At 52.6% G+C, this 18,314-nt stretch overlaps 1 protein-coding gene across 6 annotated transcripts in view; it reads right to left on the bottom strand.

Annotated features, from left to right (window-relative positions):
* PALD1 (phosphatase domain containing paladin 1) overlaps window positions 1-18,314 on the bottom strand; it is a 94,999-nt gene that overhangs the window by 11,411 nt on the left and 65,274 nt on the right. For all 6 annotated transcript variants that reach the window (XM_090278146.1, XM_090278147.1, XM_090278144.1 and 3 more), the window contains 11 exons: window positions 18,001-18,152; window positions 17,591-17,690; window positions 17,288-17,392; window positions 15,093-15,188; window positions 14,536-14,664; window positions 13,998-14,114; window positions 13,756-13,911; window positions 13,251-13,433; window positions 11,942-12,082; window positions 11,632-11,703; window positions 7,860-8,000 (listed from right to left, as the gene is read on the bottom strand). In XM_090278146.1, the coding sequence (XP_090134272.1) occupies window positions 7,860-8,000; window positions 11,632-11,703; window positions 11,942-12,082; window positions 13,251-13,433; window positions 13,756-13,911; window positions 13,998-14,114; window positions 14,536-14,664; window positions 15,093-15,188; window positions 17,288-17,392; window positions 17,591-17,690; window positions 18,001-18,152 (1,392 nt within the window). The remainder of the gene's footprint in view (window positions 1-7,859; window positions 8,001-11,631; window positions 11,704-11,941; window positions 12,083-13,250; window positions 13,434-13,755; window positions 13,912-13,997; window positions 14,115-14,535; window positions 14,665-15,092; window positions 15,189-17,287; window positions 17,393-17,590; window positions 17,691-18,000; window positions 18,153-18,314) is intronic.

Raw genomic sequence — 18,314 nt, 5'->3', positions numbered from 1 at the left:
TGGTCGGGCCCTGGCTCCATTTCACTAGGCGCCAGGCTGCAGCCCACGGCCTGGGAGGCCTAGGGAGGCCTAGGCTGTCCCACCAGGCAAGGTCTGTCTCTATGGAAACTGTCCGCACGGGTTTGGCCCCGTACCCCTTCCACAAACCCCTCTCCAAGCTGTAGCTGCGACCACATCTGAAATATGTTCTTTTCCCCTGGCTCTCTCTCCACTCCTCAGGCTGGGAAAACAAGAACAACTCTCATGGCTTCTAGTTCTTATTTTTACCCCCTGTGGGGCCTGAGGTAGGCAGGGAGGGGCAGCTGTGCCCCCTCCCCGCCAGGAGGCAGTGTGGCCGGGGAAGAGGGCCTGATCTGGGATCGGGGTCTGGCCTCTCCCCACCCTCCTGCCACCCGCCCACCAGCTGTGTGTTCTTGGGCAAGCCCGAGCATCTCCCTGCCTCAAAGGCAAAAATGGAGGGAACAAGACAGCCCACCCTTCATCTGGCACAGGCACGGCGCGGGGGGTGAGCTGGACTGTGGAGGTGACAATGCACAGTCAGCCTGGTGTCTGCACCTCTCGTGCTGGCTCTGAGATGGTTGAGGGGACAGTAGGACACCTGGGGGCTGGGGCCCTGGCCCCCAGCACTGACCTCTAACGACCTCCAGCCTCCTGCCACAAGCCCCTCCATCTCCCTGTCCCAGCCCACCCTTGCCCCCAGTCACCCACACCCTCATTTCACCTGGTCTGGGGCCTCATCTACAGGAGCATCGGGCTCACTGAATCCAACCTCTGTTCCCCCAGCATTAGAGAGGCACCTCCCCAATCTCCTTGGAAGGTGGACAAACCAAGGGAAAAGCCAGCACTGGACCTACCTTCTGCCCCCTGTTTCATGGAGAAGGATCTCTTCCGGGAAGTACAACACTTAGTTAATGCAGAGGGAACGAGAGAGTCAGTATATCACCACTTTGCAAATAAATACCCAATGAAATAAGGAATCCAGAGGAAGAGCATCAGCATCTGTCAGGTGACGAGAGAGACCACAGGACCTTCTGTGCCCCTGAGGAGCACACAGCACCACCTGTGACTATTTGGCCAAAAATACAGCTTAATCTGACCTGGCTCCCCCCATTACAGGAAGCACAGGGCCTTCGACACAGGCTGAGCTCCCAGGGGTATAATCAGTAAGGGCCAGAGGCGAGACAGCCAGTAAAGCAATGCAGTTATCTCAGCGAATATACTTGCAGGGAAGGAGGAGAATGGTCCTAGATTCAACACAGCTTAAGGGCCACACCAACCAAATGTGATCTGTGGCTCTTTTTTGGATCCCAGTCCAAATGCAAAAAGACTTTGTGAGACCAGTGAGAACATGCAAACACTGACAAGATATCGGGTGATGATGGGGCAAGATTACTGTTGTTTTAGGTGACATCATGATGATCTTCTTAAAGAGATCCTCCCTCTTTAAGTTATGTGCTGAAAATTTTTCAGAAGAAACATGAGGTCTTGGACTTTCTTCAAAATAATCCAGTTGGGCAGGGGATGAGGGAGGGGGCAGAAGAAGAGGCAAAAAGGCTCTCTTATATCAGATGATATAAGACTGGCCTGATTGGTAATTCCTGAAGCTGGGAGGTGAGCAAGCATTCATGAAATTATTCTCCCTAATTTAAAATTTCCCATTTGACAGTTTCCAAAATAATTAAAAAAAAAAAAAAATTCCACCCTGGCCATTGTGGCTCACTTGGTTGGAGCATTGTCCCGTAAACCAAAAGATGAAAGGCTCTATGCCTGGTCAGGGCACATGCCTGGGTTGTGAGTACGGTCCCCAGTCCAGGCACATATGGGAGGCAACCAATCAATGTTTCTCATTCACTCACATGGATGTTCCTCATCCCCTCTCTCTCCCTCCCTTCTCCTCTCTCTAAAATGAATAAGCATGTCTCAGGTAAGGATAAAAAATAAGACAGAAATAAAAATAAATTCCTACTTTCGACTCAGTCACTAACCCTAATTTTAAAAATCAGCCTACAGAAATGATCCATGTGGATGAAAGAGCAACATGCACGATGACGGTCACCCTGTCATCCCCCGTCCAGAGAACAGGGAGCAACCGGAAGGGCCACATCTAAGGCAGCAACACGTGGCACTGGGGCACTTCCACTCGCTGCGTATCATGCCTGCACTCAATATGATGATGTAAAGACTCTTCATCAAACAGGATAAACGTCATGAGCTGAAGCTACTTATTAATTTGCCTCCCTTTCCTCTACTAGAATATAAGCTCAGTAAAGCTTCATTCACTGGTCCATCCCAGCCATGGTCAAGCCCAGCACAGGCACCAGTAAGCACCTGCTGGCTGAGCACGTTCAGACGCGTGAACAACATCCAGGTGAACAAGCAGGCACCCTCTGTGCGCACCGTGATTACAGCTATGAAAGAAAGTTTGTGCTGGTTCACAAAGGCCAGAAAGAAAAGTCAAACATGAAATCACTGCTGGGTAGGCAGGAGTCTGGGAGATTGGGTCGTGGTCTAGTTTTGTCTCTATAACAACAAACAAGCTACGTTCAGTCCTCCTCCCTGTGAGGACCTCACCATGCAGGTGAGATTGAGATTTATACCGCTCTGGGCCCTCCTTTGTGATCCACAACAGAGAAGCAATCACACACTCCTCTCTGCCAAAGGCCCTAAAATAGTTCAACTGCTGGAAGACACACAAATGCCAAGACCAGGAGCTGTGTTCTTAATTACTTATCAATACAGTGTGAGTTGACTGCTGGGCCTAGGCCTAGCAGGGGCCAGGAGAGGAAAATTCACTGTTTGGGGGCTCTGGGAGGTGTGGAGCAGGAAGCTGAGGAGTTTGTGCTATTGAAGCTTTCAGAATCCCAAAGCTGCGAACTAAGTTCTGGGAGAAAAACTTCAGATGGGCAGAATGTGGTTTAGATCTAGAATGTTCCCAGGCAAATGGAACTGATGTAGGTGACCATGCCCACCCGAGCCTCAGCTCAAGTCCAGTTCCGTTCAGTGGTTCTAGGGGTCCAACCAGGCCAGCCAGTGTCACCTGCACATGCAGTACCCGGGCCTGCTCCAAGCAGACAGCTGCAGGCTCCACTGGAGATCCCCTGGGAACTTATGGTTTGAAACCAGAGGGCAGGGGTTTAACCAATAAACAGCCAGATTCCCAGGGGAGAGACACAGCTGCCAATTTGCAGAGGGGTCAGTTCATCAGAGGGAAGAGGTAAAGGAAGCAGCTGTCTTCTGGGGCCTCTGCAAGCCCTCACCACTCACCAGAGCAGCATGGCCTGAGAGCTTGGGTCAAGGGCAATGTGCTCAGGGGAGGGGCTTAGGGTTGGAAGTGAGGCTCTGTGTTTCTGATACCTGCTCCGCCATCAGCTCCCATGGGACCTGGGAAAGCCCCCATCTCCCACTTATCGGTAAACAGAGGGGTCCTGTGCTCCTAAATCCTTTAGCACTAAAATCTCTGGGTCTCTGGGAAGCTTTGAAGCTCAGAGGGACATCTGGGGACACTGTGTCCCTATAATGATCCTAGGAGTCCTCCCTTGTGTTGAACACTTACTGTGTGTCAGTCAAGCCCTGTGCTTCCCCCCTGTCCCTCATGTCCTCCCCACACTGCCTGGCCAGGAACACAGCATTGGTCCAGCCTGGCAGGTGGGGACACAGCAGTCAGAAAGGATGAAGACAGCTCTGTCGGAACCCAGCTCCCTCCAGCTCCCACACCCATGTTCCTTCTGCCAATCAGCCTGGCATCATCCAACCTGCTTCTCTCCCATCTGCACAGGGACTGACACTGGGCGTGTCAACTATAATAAAGTCAATTACACGGTACACATGCACACACTCACACACACACGCACACACACTCCAAGTTGGCCAGAGGCCCCTTCTAATCTGGATGCAGCTGGGACCACTCAGATCCCCCAACCTTAGGCAGGACATGGGCTCTGGGCCCAGCCAAGCCAGGGAGGCACACTGCCTTCCTGATTAAAGGAGACAGTGGCCTAGTTTCTCAGGTCCACCAGAATTTAGAAACACAAATCTTTTCCAGGACTGTCCTCTAGTCTGAGATAACACCCACTCTACTTTTCTGGTACTAAAATCTTTTCTTTTATGAAATGCCCACAATATCAGATGGTAGGTGGATTTTTAAAATTTTTGCTTCTTCCTTGCCTTCCATCCTTTCTTGAAAATGGACACATTTTAACAAGGTTACACACATGGGCAACCCTAGCATGGTCCTTCCCTTATTTAAACCAGTCTGTGAAATCCCAGCTGGGACTGAGGTCATTTTTAGTTCTTTGTTCTGTAACAGTGCTTCCAGGAATCCATGATTAGATGCCCTCTAAAATTAGTGCCCTTATAAGACGAGATACCAGAGAGCCCCGCCCTCCCTCCCTTCCTTCCGCTCTCCCTATCCACACACGTGCACCGAGGCAAGGCCATGTGAGCGCACAGTGGGGACAGCAACTGCCTGCTAGCCACAATGAGGGCCCTCACCAGGTATGGAGTCAGCCAGAACCTTGATCTTGGACTTTTCAGCCTCCAGAACTGTGAGAAAATTAATTTCTGTTGTTTAAGCCACGCAATCTAAGCCCAAGCTGACTAACACTTGTGGGACCTCCCTTCCTCTCCATGTGCCAGTCTCCCCATCCATAAAAGTGAGAGGGTAACATTCTGAGGGTGCCAATTGCACCCTCACACCAACCAAACAAAGACATTATAAGAAAAAAAACTACAGATCAACATCAACTGAGGAGTCTGACACAAAAAATCTTCAGCAAACCAAATGTAGAAATATATAAAGATCACCTGCCATGACAAAGTAGGATTTATCCCAGGAATGCTAGGTTGGTTTAAAATCCAAAAATCAATTAACATAACACACTATACCAATAAAATAAAGGGAAAAAGCCATACAATCATCTCAGCATTTTAAAACACTTAACATCTAATCATGAAAAAAAATAAAAACCATTCAAACTAGGAATGGAAGGGAACTTCCTCAACCTGGCAAACAGTGTCTGTGAAAGACCCACAGCTAGTACCATACTTCATGGTAAAAAACTAAAAGCTTTCTACCTCATGTCAGGAACAAAAAGAGGATGTCCGCTCTCGCTACTTCTATCCTACATTGTGGTGGAAGATCTTGCCACAGCGGTTAGACAAGAAAATTAAATAAAAGGGAATAGCAGAGGAAGGAAGTAGTAAAACGATCTCTATTTGTAGATGACATAATCTTTTATATAGAAAGTTCTAAGGAAGTCACTGAAACAAACAAGTAGTAGAACTAATGAACAAGTTTAGCAAGGTTGAAAGATAGAAGATCAATATACAAATAGCAGCTGTATTTCTTTACCATAGCAATTAAACATGCGAAAAAGTGAAATAAGGAGAGCATTTCTATTTATAATAGCATAAATATAGCAAAGTAGAAATAAAGTTAACAAAAGAAGTAAAAAACCTACACTCAGGGAACTGTGATATAAAACATCACATAAGAAATTAAAGAAGACCTAGATAAATAGGGAAACATCTCAGTTCATGGATCAGAAAAGTGGCTGTTGCTAACATGGCAATACTCCCCAAAATGATTTAGACGTTCAAGGCAACCCTATTAGAATTCAAGCTGCCTCCCTACTGAAACTGGCAAGGTGGTGCCTGACCAGAAGCCTGCTAGGCCACCAGCCCTGCAGAATCAGGCGCAGGGGTGGGGCCCAGCAACATGCATTTTAACAAGCTTCCAGGTGATCCTGAAGCTGACTAAAGTGGGGGACCCCAGCTTAAAGGATGTGGTGTTCTCAACATTGGCATCACCAAGGGAATTTTTTTAAAAAGATCCATGCAGACCAACTAAATCAGACTCTCTGGGGATGGAGCTCAGGCACGGGTATTTTTAAAGCTCCCAGGTGAATCTATTATACAGCCAGGATGAGGACTGCATTTTCAAAAGGTGTCTCAGGCCCCTCAATTCTTCAGCCCCTTGAGAGTTTGGCCCACATTCAGCTCACTGGGGCAACCTGGTGGCCACACTGAGAAACAACTCTACATTTTGCTCCATTACCACCGCCCTGCCACAGCCACTGCCACCACCATCCTCACTGGCTCCGCTTCTTCCCTCCTCATTAAAACACTCCACACCCAAAGGCAGCAAGGGGATCCACTGCTGATCACAGCCCCAACCACACCACCCTTCCCTCCCCACTGCCTACAGAGTTAGAGCCAACTTACCCATCCAACCTCATCTCTGACTGCCCCCAACACAACTGTTCATAGGCACCAAAGAACCTTCACTACCTCTAAACTTACTTTGCACCCAGCTCTCATTATATGGGGATTGTTCAAGGTCAACCCTGGAACCAGTCCTCTCTCTCCTCAGTATTCCTCGCCCCACCCTCTGTGCACTGCAGAGCTCAGAGAGTGGAGAGCCTATCTGCTTTGGAGTGGAGGTGGGGCAGGTTACCTAGAAATGCATAAAGGCACTTAGGGCTAGCAGGGTGAAGGAAGGGGATGTGGGGAGGAGACTGACAGAGTGTGGTCAGTGCAGTGTGGGGGACCTCTGACACTTTGAAGCAGGACTAAACATCCCTTTCACTTACTAGAGCCTCCAGCTACAGAGAGAACTGGAAGCTTCAGTTCTCTGCCTTCTCAGTATCCTCTGAAAGCCAGAGGAGCTCAGGCTCTTAGTGCATGGCTGCCACCTGGTGGCAGCATACTTACTATACCACTATGAAGACCCAAAAGAAATAGGAGATACAATCTTGTTGGGGCCTTGGGGAAAACTAGTCCATCTTCCAAAGTTCAGCAAAGTCCATTTCCTGAAACTCCTTAACCACCTTCCCCACCCTACATTAGGCACCTCTGCTAGCTGACCTCTGACCTTGAGCAGAGCCTGACCCCAGATGCCCTGCCTCCAGCCAAGCACCCACCCAAGGTCTCTGTTGTGGCCTGGGCCATGACCCTTGAGCAAAGGTTGGCCTGGGTCAGCCACTTCACCAAGGTGTTCCCGGGCGCGGGCAGAGCATGGGGCTGGCCTGGAGCAGCCCCCGTCTCCACAGGGGCCACAGGCAGAAGCTGTCCCTAGAAATGTTGGCCAGCAGCAAACAACACAAGGTTGGCCTCCATGGGGACGCCCACTCACTTCAGGCACAATCTTCTTGAAACTGCCCACAGCTGCCCGTTCCCGCCCCAGCACCCTCTTCCTCCCCAGCAGCCCACCAAACTTGCCGGGCCAGAGAAGAACATAATTCAGCAGGCCAGCGTGCTCCACACACAGCCCGGAGGCCACAAAGTCCAATGCCCAGGGCTGCCCGGCGGGTTACATGACTGAGCCAGGGGCCATGTATGACAGAGTGCCGGGGACCATGGCCAACAAGGGGACACAATTTTTCTAAGTAGGCTGAAAATCTGAATTTTTACATGCAATCTGGGCTTTTATGGAAACCTCCAGTCCCTCAGCAGTATCAGCTGTTAATTGCTCTGCTGCCAGTTATCAAACAGCCCTCCTCCAGGAGCGCAGAGGGGCCCCATACACCATCTGACTCCTGCCCCAGACCCCCAGGTCCTCCCGACAGAAATGGCAGGTTGATGCCTGGCGCCACAGAGAACCAGGACAGGGTCTCGTCCTGCTTGGCTACATCCTTGACGAGTCCCCGGGCTGCAGCAGCTATTGAGTCCTCTGAACAGTACCCCTGCACATACCCCACCAAGGCTCCAGAATCAAGCTGGGGGGCGTTGGGTCTGGGCATGTTTCTTCAAGGACTACCTCTACTTCCAGAAGGTGAAGACATGACCAAGAGCCCATGAGGGTCCCACACCCACAGCAGCCACACCCTGGGCTGTGCACCTGGCTGCAGGGTGGGGCTCACCTGGCGGTAGGTGCAGATAATGATTTCCCGCAGGTGGTAGTGCATGGGCGTCATGGTCTCACTGACCGTGTCCAGCGCTGCGTCCACCTCCTTCTTCATACGGTGCCCATCGGGCAGCAGCTGCACCACCTTCATCACCACCTGGGGCCAGAGGAGGGGGGCTGAGCGGAGAGAAAACCAAGCTGGGGCCTCCCGCCCCTACAACAGCCTCACCCCACACCAGAGCCCCCGCCTGTCCTCGGTTCTCTCACAGGGTTGGGGACAAGGGGGTTCCTGGGTATATCTGAGGCCAAGGCTCCCAAGGCGCTTATTTCTCTAAGCAGTAGACACCTTGCTTCAAGCAAAACCATGTCAAGATTCTAATCTAAAAACAGGTGGTTGCTGTGCAACAGGCCGGTGGGGTGAGATAGGGTATACGAGGAGCCTAGGTGGGGGCCCAGCTGGCTCTACTTTCACCCCGCAGCAGCCACCAGGCCCTTCGGGGACACCCGGCTATGGGGAACCCAGCGTGGACACCACTCATCTGATGTAAGCCCCCCTTTTACTCCTAGGGAAGGGTGCTCTGAAGGGCACGACTCTTCCCCTAGTTGTCCCTCCCAACCACTCCCCCGTGGCTCACCCCCCACACCCTGCAAGTCTGTCGGCCAGGCACCCCCACAGCCAGCGCCAATCCGGCCTCCATCACCTCTCATCCTACTGTGGCAGCCCCACCTCCCCCCTGGGAGCTGGAGAGGGCTTATGAGAATATAAACGAGACTGTGTCCCATTTGAAGATTCAGCGACTCCAATCTATTCATGCCTCCCTTGCACTCATCATAAAGTGAGAGTCCCCAAGTCTACAGGGCCCCTGACCTGCCTGCCTCCTGCGTCCCTTGTAACCCTCCCCACAGCACAGGGCTTTCTTAGAGCCCCTCAGTGCACCCCCACAGCACCCTGCACGCTCCTCTCTGAGCAACACAGTTGAGGGCACCTGCTCATCTCCCACGGACGGCTGCTAGATGAACGAAAGGAGGAAACCTGACCTAACTCTTCCCTCCATCCAGCACTGCTTGCACACACGGCCCATCACCCCAACCTCCACGACTGGGTCCTGGCTCCAGCGTTTCTCAGAAAGGACAGGCCCAGGGCTGGCAGGTCTAAGGGTGGAGTTACAGCCAAGAGTGGAAGGGGAGGACCCATAGCCCGGGAGGACCCTGCTAACCTGGCTCAGGCTGCAGGGCAAAGCTGCACCCAGCCCATACCCTGGTCCCTGGCTCTGGGTCGACACCTCACTTCAGGAATGCAAACCACAAGTGGGTCCTAAGAAGGGCACAGGGTCAGGAAAGGGGTCCCACAAGGCGCTCTGCAGGCAGAAAGCTGCAGTTTTTTCAAACTCAATGCATTGAACACCTAACCTCTCCCCTAAACTGCTCCTCACCATGAATTCTCTACTTGCTTGGCTGTCACTACCACCAGCCAGAAACCCAAGGTCATCCTGGGTGCCTTCTTTGCCCCAAGAGCTACCAATAAAAACTGAGTTTCTCCTGCTTGTCTCACAGCCACCTCCTCACTCAGACTCTGCCTCTCCCGTCCTCTCCCTCCTCCACACAACCGGCCCCCCAGAATGAGAGTCTGACCACAACTTCCTGGGCCTCCCTGCTAGCCTCAAGTTCAAGGTCAAACATATAATGTGGCCCCTGACCAGGGACCAAACCTGCAACCTTCTGGTGTACGAGACAACATTCCAACCAACTGAGTCACCTGGCCAGAACTGGTCAAATGATTTTTGACAAGGATGCAAGACCACTCAAGGGGAAAATGACATTCTTTTCAACAAATGGTGCTGGGAAAACTGGATGTCACATGCAAAAGAAACTTGAACCCTCACCTTCACCATATACAAGAATTAACTCAGAATGAATCAAAGACCTAAATAGAACAGCTAAAACTATAACATTCTTAGATGAAAACAGGAAAACCTTCATGACACTGCATTTGACAATGACTTCTTGGAAATGACACCATAAGGATAGGCAACAAAAGAAAAGAGAAATATTGAACATTACATTTTAAATGCTTGCAAAAAAAAAAAGACACTATCAACAGTGTAAAACAGCAGCCCACAGAATGGGAAGAAATATTTGCAAATCACATATTTGATAAGGGATTGATATCCAGAACATATAAAGAATTCCTACACCTTAACAACAAAACCACCCAAATCAAAAATGGGCAAAGAACTTGATAGACAGTTCTCTAAGAAGATATACAAATGGCCAAATAGCACATAAAAAGATGATCAACATTAGTAATTAGTAGGGAAATGCAAATCAAAACCACAATGCAATACTACTTCATACGCACTAGGATGAATATTACCAAAAAAGATAGAAAACTAAATATTGGCAAGAATGTGGAGAAACTGGAACCCTTGTATTTTGCAGGTAGAAATGTAAAATGGTGCAGCCACCGTGGAAAACAATATGGCAGGTCCTCAAAAGTTAAATGTAGAATTACCAACGATCCAGCAATTCCACTTATGGAATTGAAAGCAGAGACTCAAACAGATATTAGTACACCCGTGTTCATAGCAGCATTATTCACAACACCCAAGAGGTGAAAATAACCCAAGTGTTATTTCATCAACAGATGAATGGATAAACAAAATATGGTATATGCATACAATGGAATAGTTCCCAGCCTTTAAAAGGAAGGAAATTCTAATACACGCTCGACCTAAATGAACCCTGAAGACATTATCCTAAGAGAAATATGCCAGACACAAAATGACAAATACATATTATTAAGTACTATATTGTAAGTGATTCTACTTATATGCAGTACCTAGAATAGTCAAATTCATAGGTAGGAAACAGAATAGCGGTTACAAGGGGCGGGCACAGTCAGTTTGGAATGAGGAAAAATTGCTGCATGGTGGTGCTGGTTGTAAATACAACAATGAGTACATACTTAATGCGACAGAGCCATGTACTTAAAAGTGATTAAAATAGTTAATGTTATGTTATGTATATTTTACCACAATAAAAAAAATCCAAAGAAAAGAATCAGTGAATCAACCAGGAGAAGGAAGAGAGAAGAGGTCCAAGGTAAGGAAACAGCCTGTGCAAAGGCCCAGAAGCTGAAAGAGCTTGGAGAGTCTGAGGACCTGCATGGAAGCCAGGGTGGCAGGACAGCAGGGAGGGGCATGTGGGAAGCTGGCCAGGTAGGCAGGAGCCAACCACAGTGCCAACCCCAGGCAGCCACGTGCCAACTCTGAGCTCTACATAACCCACCTGTAAGAGGGAGACATTTGCCACCTACTTGCAGGGTGTCTGGGAAGATGACATGTGGCAGGTGCACTATACATGGGTGACTAACTTATAAATGTTAGTGGCTGGACTGAATTGGGGGTGGGATTGGGCAGGCCAGAGCCCCACACCAAGGTCACCAACCACAGCTGGGTCCCAGGTGCCTATGAGGGTGGTCAATGCTACCCACATAAGATGGTGGCCAACGGCCTCCCCCAGGGCACAGAGTAGCCCAGCAGCAGGGATAGGCAGGGTGAGGAGGATCCAGGCCCCTCATCTGCAATGGCATCTGCCAGGGTCCCAGAGCAAGCCAGTCCATGCCTTGGTTTGCTCATCTGTGACATGGGAGCAGAGAAGCACTGATGTGATGGGGGGGAGAAGGCGGCAGCATTAAGAGCTTTGAAACCTGCTCTCTAGACCTGCCAGCAATACTCGTCCTCTCCCCTCCCCAAGTGTACCCCAGCGTCCCTACAGGGAGTGCTCACCTCAAACTCCCCCTTGGTGAATTTGGCATCCGGCACACTCACGAGCTCCTCCTCGACCACCTCGGGGAAGCCCTGCAGGAAGACAGATAGCCACTGGGATGGGTGCACTCCTACCCAGGTTGTGCCTCTCTCATGCCAGGAGCCCCTGGCCAGGGCTCTGCCAGCCCCGTTGGCCCTCTGCCCAGGACTGATGGGCACATCAGACATCATCTCTACACGCACAGCCTCCTGGCACAGCCAGCGTTCCCAGGGACCACGTGCCCGCCCTGCCTGGGCAGGCCACCGTCCTCACACGAGGGGCCTCACATACTCGGATGTGCCAGAAGGCAAGCACAGCCACCACCATGGCAGTCGTGGTCCGGCCCTGGCCGCTGAGGCAGCTGAACACGAAGCCGGTGCCTGGGTCCTTGGCAAGGGCAGCCTGCAGGACCTCCAGCAGCTGGTCGAAATCCTGCATGGGGAGACCGAGGTCTGAGTCTGTGGGTGCTCCTGACTGAACAGACTCGCGAGGTGGCCCATCCCTCAAAGGGAGTGCTCACCCTGGGCCAGGCTCTGTCAGGCTCACAGCCTCTATACACACCCTCAAGTCCTCACAGTGCACACAAGACCACGTGCACAAACCAGCCCCACGTACAGCCCAATCCCCACGCCAGGACCAGGACCGGACATTTAAACAGACACATGCACAAACCTGGGGCTCCTGTTGCCCACCATCCACCAGGCAGAACACGCACATGTGCAAACATTTCAATGTGCTGCGCCCTGAGGCTTTGCATGGACCCCCTGCTCTATTGCCCACCTAAGATGGACCCAACCCCAGTCCCCCATATCCATACCTCAGCAGATCACTGCAGAGCAGGGCCACCAGGGGGCGACAAACTACAGACCAGCAGACCACAGAGCAAAGGGTGACAGGAAATCAAGCCCCATCACCACCTACCACCAGGAGCATATCATAGACCCTGCAAGCACCGCACAGACCCACACAGGCACGGCACCCAAACACCTGCTGTATCACACAGGCGCACAGCGACCCTCACACAATACATGCCAGACACACACACCACACAGATGTATCATACTACAGACATCCACACACATGTACATCACAAACCTACAGAAGCCACATGTACACCAACACCCTCAGGCACGCATGGCATCCCACAGTGCCTTGGGTCCTCTTGGAAGACAAACCCCATACACACACCACACTGCACCGTTCCCCAAAAGACTCTTCACACTTGCCCCCCCATAAAAACAACATACAACACAGACACCATTAAAATACACACAGCACACACATATACACACTCCACAATGACAACCACACCACTCCAAACAGTCCCCCACAGACACACATACCACAAACACCAAGGACATGCTCACCCCCCATGCACACCTACAACACATAATGGACACGCATGCACACAAATACACAAATACCAAGCTTGAAAGGGATGTGAAACAAGCACCTGCAACAAATCTGAAACCCATGAAACAAGCTCCCAGCCCCTCAGCAGAGCCGTGCCCACATCCAAGGCCCAGGTCAGAGGGGAAGGTGGGAAGGTGGGAAGGGCTCCCCTCCCTGCCCAGAGGCTTTGCCTCCCCAGCCCCCTCACCTCCTCACGGGGGGCACAGAAGTCTGGCACAGGGATACGGTGGTAGGTGAGGCCGGGGTAGGCCCCGCGGTGCTGGCTGAAGACCTCCTGCATGGTGAGGCATGTCCGGAACCTGTGGGTCCGTGGGCCCTCGGCGCCTGGGGGAGGCATGCTCAGGTGGGCCTTCAGCTGGGTCTCCAGGTTCTAGGGGAAGGTGGGACAGAGGGCACACGGGCCACTGAGGCAGCCCTGGCAGACTGGAGCTGGCTGTGGCCAGGACCAGGCCTGGCTTCAGGACCCAGGCCTGCCCCTTCCTGAGCCTCAGGTCATCAACCAGGCCTGGAGCCAGGCAGGTGGCCACAGCAGGAGGCCTGAAACACCCACTCCCTGACACTGCTCCTCTTGGGGACTTGGTTTCTCCATCTATACAATAGGAGTGTGGGACCTTCTAAAGACCCTGCCAGGCCAATTCTCCAGAAGGCCTCCAGGGGTGTGTAGGGGGGCGTAGAAGGCAGGAGAGTCTCACCTCCAGCTGGTCCGTGGCCATGGGGGGCCCAGGCCACCGCAGGCTGTGGGAGTGCCCATCGCACTCCAGCACAGCCTCCTCCCTTAGGTTGACCCAAACGACCTGCTGTAGCTTCCTCTTGGCATCGGTAAGGTAGGCCAGGATACTCCCCAGGGCCTGGAGGGACAGGAGGGCGGTCAGAAGGGCTTAACCCTCCCCTCCCGCTACCCCACAAGAGGACCCATGCCTGCCGGGGTGGTCACCTTGGCACTAGGCTGGGCTGTGCCATAGATGGGCATCCGGGACACCCGCCGGAAGTTGGCCACATCCATCTCTCTGATGGTGCTCAGTGCGTCTGGGGAGATGAGATCATCTGCGCCCTGTGGGGAGAGCAGCAGCCAAGGAGCTTCAGAACCAGCCCCAGGGGGCAGCAGAAGGGCAGGCCAGCGCGTCACACTCAGGGCTGCACCACTGCAAGAAGACCACCAGCGGCCACTCTCCAGATAAGGAAGCTGAGGCTCCAAGATGAGAAGCCAGGGGCAAAGATTCTAGAACCACGTCCCCTGACTCCTTGCCCAGAGTACTATGGTGTGAGACAGAGGACAGGGGACTAGAACAGTGGCCAAAGTTGCATCTGTTTCTTTGGCCTAAAAAGGGCCCCATTACACTCACAAGAAGATCCTATCACCCACAGGCTGTCACCCCTCTGCCTCTTGTGAGGCAGTGCTTAACCACACCCCACAGTAATTAAGGGTCAGCCCCCACACATTCCCATTTCCCCAGACGGCCAGCCACACTCACCAGGGAGCCCTTGGTGATGAGGTCCCCAGGGGCCACAGGCCCTGCTGAGTTCAGGGTCATAGGCAGGCGGTACAGCTCAGGGTGGGCACAGAGCCAGCGGCTGAAACTGAGGGCAAAGGCCAGCGGGTACTGCAGCCCGAGGCAGAGAGAGACAGGATTCAGGGGCACAAGGCCACCCTGAACTCTTTCTGCCTGCCCTAGGGTAGGGGAGCCCCAGGAGACACCCATGATGGCCCAGGGCAGGGGTGAGAGGGTGGGGAGCAAGGACCAGGACGTACAAAGCAAGATCTTTCTGGGCCCCGATGCCCTAGCTAAGGGCACAGAGACAGTGAGGCAGGGAACCCAGGGGAGAGATGTGGGGTCTCTCTTCACCTGACCTACTCCGGGACCATCCCCTATCTGGGTCTTTCCTTCCACTGAAGCCAACACCGTGTCCCACTCTGCTCCCCAGTTCCACGGAGGTCCTCGTTGACCACATGACTGTCACTGTGGTGGGAAGGCTGGAGGGGCCCCAGGACAAGAGGCATGAATGAGACCACTCACCCCCCAGGCCCCACCTGCTCATGCAGATAGTAGTTAAACAGGATCAGGTAGAAGTATCGCTCCAGGCTCCGCAGCGCCCTCTGCCGGACACTGTGCTGGCTGCTGCTTACCTGAGAGGAAAGGATGGGGAGGTAAAGATGGGTCTGCCCTGGCCACGGAGTCCCCACCCCAGGAAGGGCAGGAGTTAGGCCTCAGAAATCCCCAGAAGACAATCTACCTCTCCCTTCATAGCACAGTTCTGCCAGGCTGGAAGTTCTTCCAAGCATCTAACCCTACCCCATTTGCAACAGGTAACCCATGGTACAGGGAGAGCTATGGTGATTACAGCAGGCTCTGTACTTCTCGGGGCAGGGCCTGCCTCTCCCACAGGCCCTGAGCCCAGACACAGTCTGAGGCTCCCCGATTTGCTCCAACGCCACCCATCATGCAGGGCAGCACACTTTCTGTGTTGAAGCAGCAAGTGTATCAACAGCCTCCCCTGAGCCAGAGACCCCCACTTCCCTGAGCCTGTGACCCTCCTTACGAGAAAACAAAAAGACCCTCATGACAGCATTCCAAGGGGCCATAGTCATTATCCCTCCTGTACAGAGGGGAAACTGAGGTTCAGAGAAATGAAGTGGCTTGCTCAACCTCACAGAGCTGGGTCCCCAAACAACTGTCCTAACCCTTGCCCAGCACCTCTGGCTGAGGGTTTGTCAGAGAGGGTGTTAATCCCCAGGGTCCCTCTCTCAGCCTTCAGATATCAGGGTCCTCTGCTGGGTCAGTACCACCCTGTGGAGGGCAAGGGGGATGGGTATAGGCCCGAGAGAAAGGTCAAACCCTTTGATGAAGTTTAATTTCATCTTTGGGAATCAAGGCCAAAGGTGGCAAACTTTTATTTCTATAAAAGGCCAGACAGTAAGTATTCTAGGTTTGCAGGCCGCACAGTGTCTGTTTCAGCTCTGCCACTGCAGCAGAAGGGAGCCAAAGGCAGCACAAATGAATTAGGCAAGACCATGTCCCAATACAACTTATTCACAAAAGCAGGTGGTGGTTGGCTCTGGTGCGTGGGCCACAGTGTGCCAGCCCCTAATCTAGACCACAGGAGAAATTCCTAAATTCATGAAAGCCTCATTTTCATGAAGCTGCTTGACGCAAAAGTGTTTCCACTGATAAGGAACCGGAAGTGACTCAACTGTCCAACCAGAAGGGGCCTGTTAAAAAATCACGGCAGGTGGCATGCCAGGAGCATCTGCTCTGTGTCAGGCCCCATTCTAAATGCTTTATGGATTTTATCTGACCTACTCTTCGCAACAACTCTTTGGGGTCATTGTCATCAGTGGCCCCATTTTGCAAGTGGGGGAACTTGAGGCACAGAGCAGTGAAGCAGGTTGTCCACATCCACACACCTGTATGTGGCAGAACCAGGACCGGAACCTAGGCCCCTGTGCTCTTAGCCTATCAGGCCCACGATGGCCGAACCACGCCATGACTGTAAGTTACACAGCCAGGGAAACTCTCCGTGACAACAACCAGGTATGAACAGGGGGAAAAAACAAACCAAAGTAAGCAGAGTGCACACCACATGCTGGGGCAGCCTAGCACGTGAACGTGAACGTGAAGGAAGCTGGCCCCAAATGCTCCAGCATCTATGCAGGGATTAGGAGTAACTTTCCTTCTCCAATGCCTTAATTTTCCATAATATAGCATTACTTTTAAAAGGTGTTTTTAAAGTGTTAAAAAAGAAAAAGTCTCTACAGGCTTTAGATTCTTTCCAGGCACTGTTTGAAAACACTGTCAAGCCTGCCTCCTCTCCCCAGAGTGTGGGGACAGGCCTGATGAGACAGCCCAGAGCCCAGCACACTTCCAAAAGCAGCGGCGGGGCCAAACCCTGGCCTTCCCAAAGAAACGCCACGGTTTTATTTGTGGGGGAGCCGTGAGCAGTCTGGGAAGTATCTGGATCCGGAGGCCCCCAGTACCCCGCCAGCAGCTCCTTCCTCCATCCTGTTTATTCTGCAGCGAGGGGGCCTGGTCAGAGAAAGTAAACTTCCCCTCTTCCTCATCCGTTCTTCCCGCACATCCAGCTCCCCTTTCCCCCCTTCCTCTGAAAACCACTCTTCTAATGGGAGAAGACGCCACCAGGAAAGGTCACTCTGAAAGAAGCCAGTCAATAGACCTAATAAAAAGACGCTGCAGGTTGATGCAAGAGCAGAAGCCCTCCGAGCCTCACCTGGGCTGGGCTCTCCGGCCGGACACGTGCCAGCTTCCTCTGGTTTTCCAAGATGACTTCCTTGAGGTCGTGCAGCTCAGCACAGGCAGTGATGGCTCTGTCCACCTGGTGCCAGGGACCAGGGATGAAGGGGCAGCGGCAGGGAGGGAGCAGAGCCAAGGAAAGATGGTGGGAGATAGAAGAGAAGAGAAGGAGGTAAAGAGAATGATCAGCCAAGAATGAGAGCAGAGGTGCAGGGGAGAAAGCGACACCACCCATGAGGGGAGTGAATGCCCCAACGCCTTGCCCAGCGCCCTTGCTCACCTCCTCCACCATCTTCCTTCCCTGGGGCACCAGGTGGATAAAGCTCTGGATCACCTGGAGTTGCTCCATGGGCAGTGGCTTGGTCTTTGCAGGGATGGCCCTGCCAAGGAAGCGGGCAGGAGCATAATCAGCGCAACCCGGTGGCCCTGCTATTGACACTCTCCTGTTTATATGGCCACTGAGAGGCACCCGACCACAGGCTCCAAGTCTTCCTTTCAAATCAAGTTGGAGGACAAGGGGTGTTTTTCCCCAGAAAGGTCAAGTGACTTTCTCCAGATTACCCTGCGATTCTATGGTAAACCGGGAAGTAAACCCCCAGATGCCCAATTTCCAGCTCTGGCTCTGAGCTCCCAATGTGTCCCTGGCACATGAGGGCAGTGCCTCGGGGCACTGGGTCCCACACCACTCACTCTGGCTTGGAGGCAGTCCCACTGTGGTGAAACAGGATAAGAGTACCCAGGACCATGCCCAGGTTGGTCCTGCCCACACCTGTCTGGCAGCTGAAGAGGAGAGCAGGGGGAGGGCCATGGGCATCTCGGAGCAGCAGCAGGCTGGGGGTCTCCTGGGGAAGGACCGTGAATATCAGAGAACAGCGTGACCCAGAAACCCCTCAGCTGAGGAACAAGTAGGGGTTGGGGGTCATGACATAGGCCCACCCCGACCCCACAGTCTGCAGCAAGGTGGGGCCAGACAGGCAGCTCAGCCACTTTGCCAAACGCCATAG

This window comes from Furipterus horrens, unplaced genomic scaffold (assembly GCF_987537825.1).
Source record: "Furipterus horrens unplaced genomic scaffold, mFurHor1.1.pri manual_scaffold_5, whole genome shotgun sequence".
In the NCBI taxonomy this organism is placed as follows: Eukaryota; Metazoa; Chordata; class Mammalia; order Chiroptera; family Furipteridae; genus Furipterus; species Furipterus horrens.
This window is presented reverse-complemented; position numbering and strand designations above follow the sequence as displayed.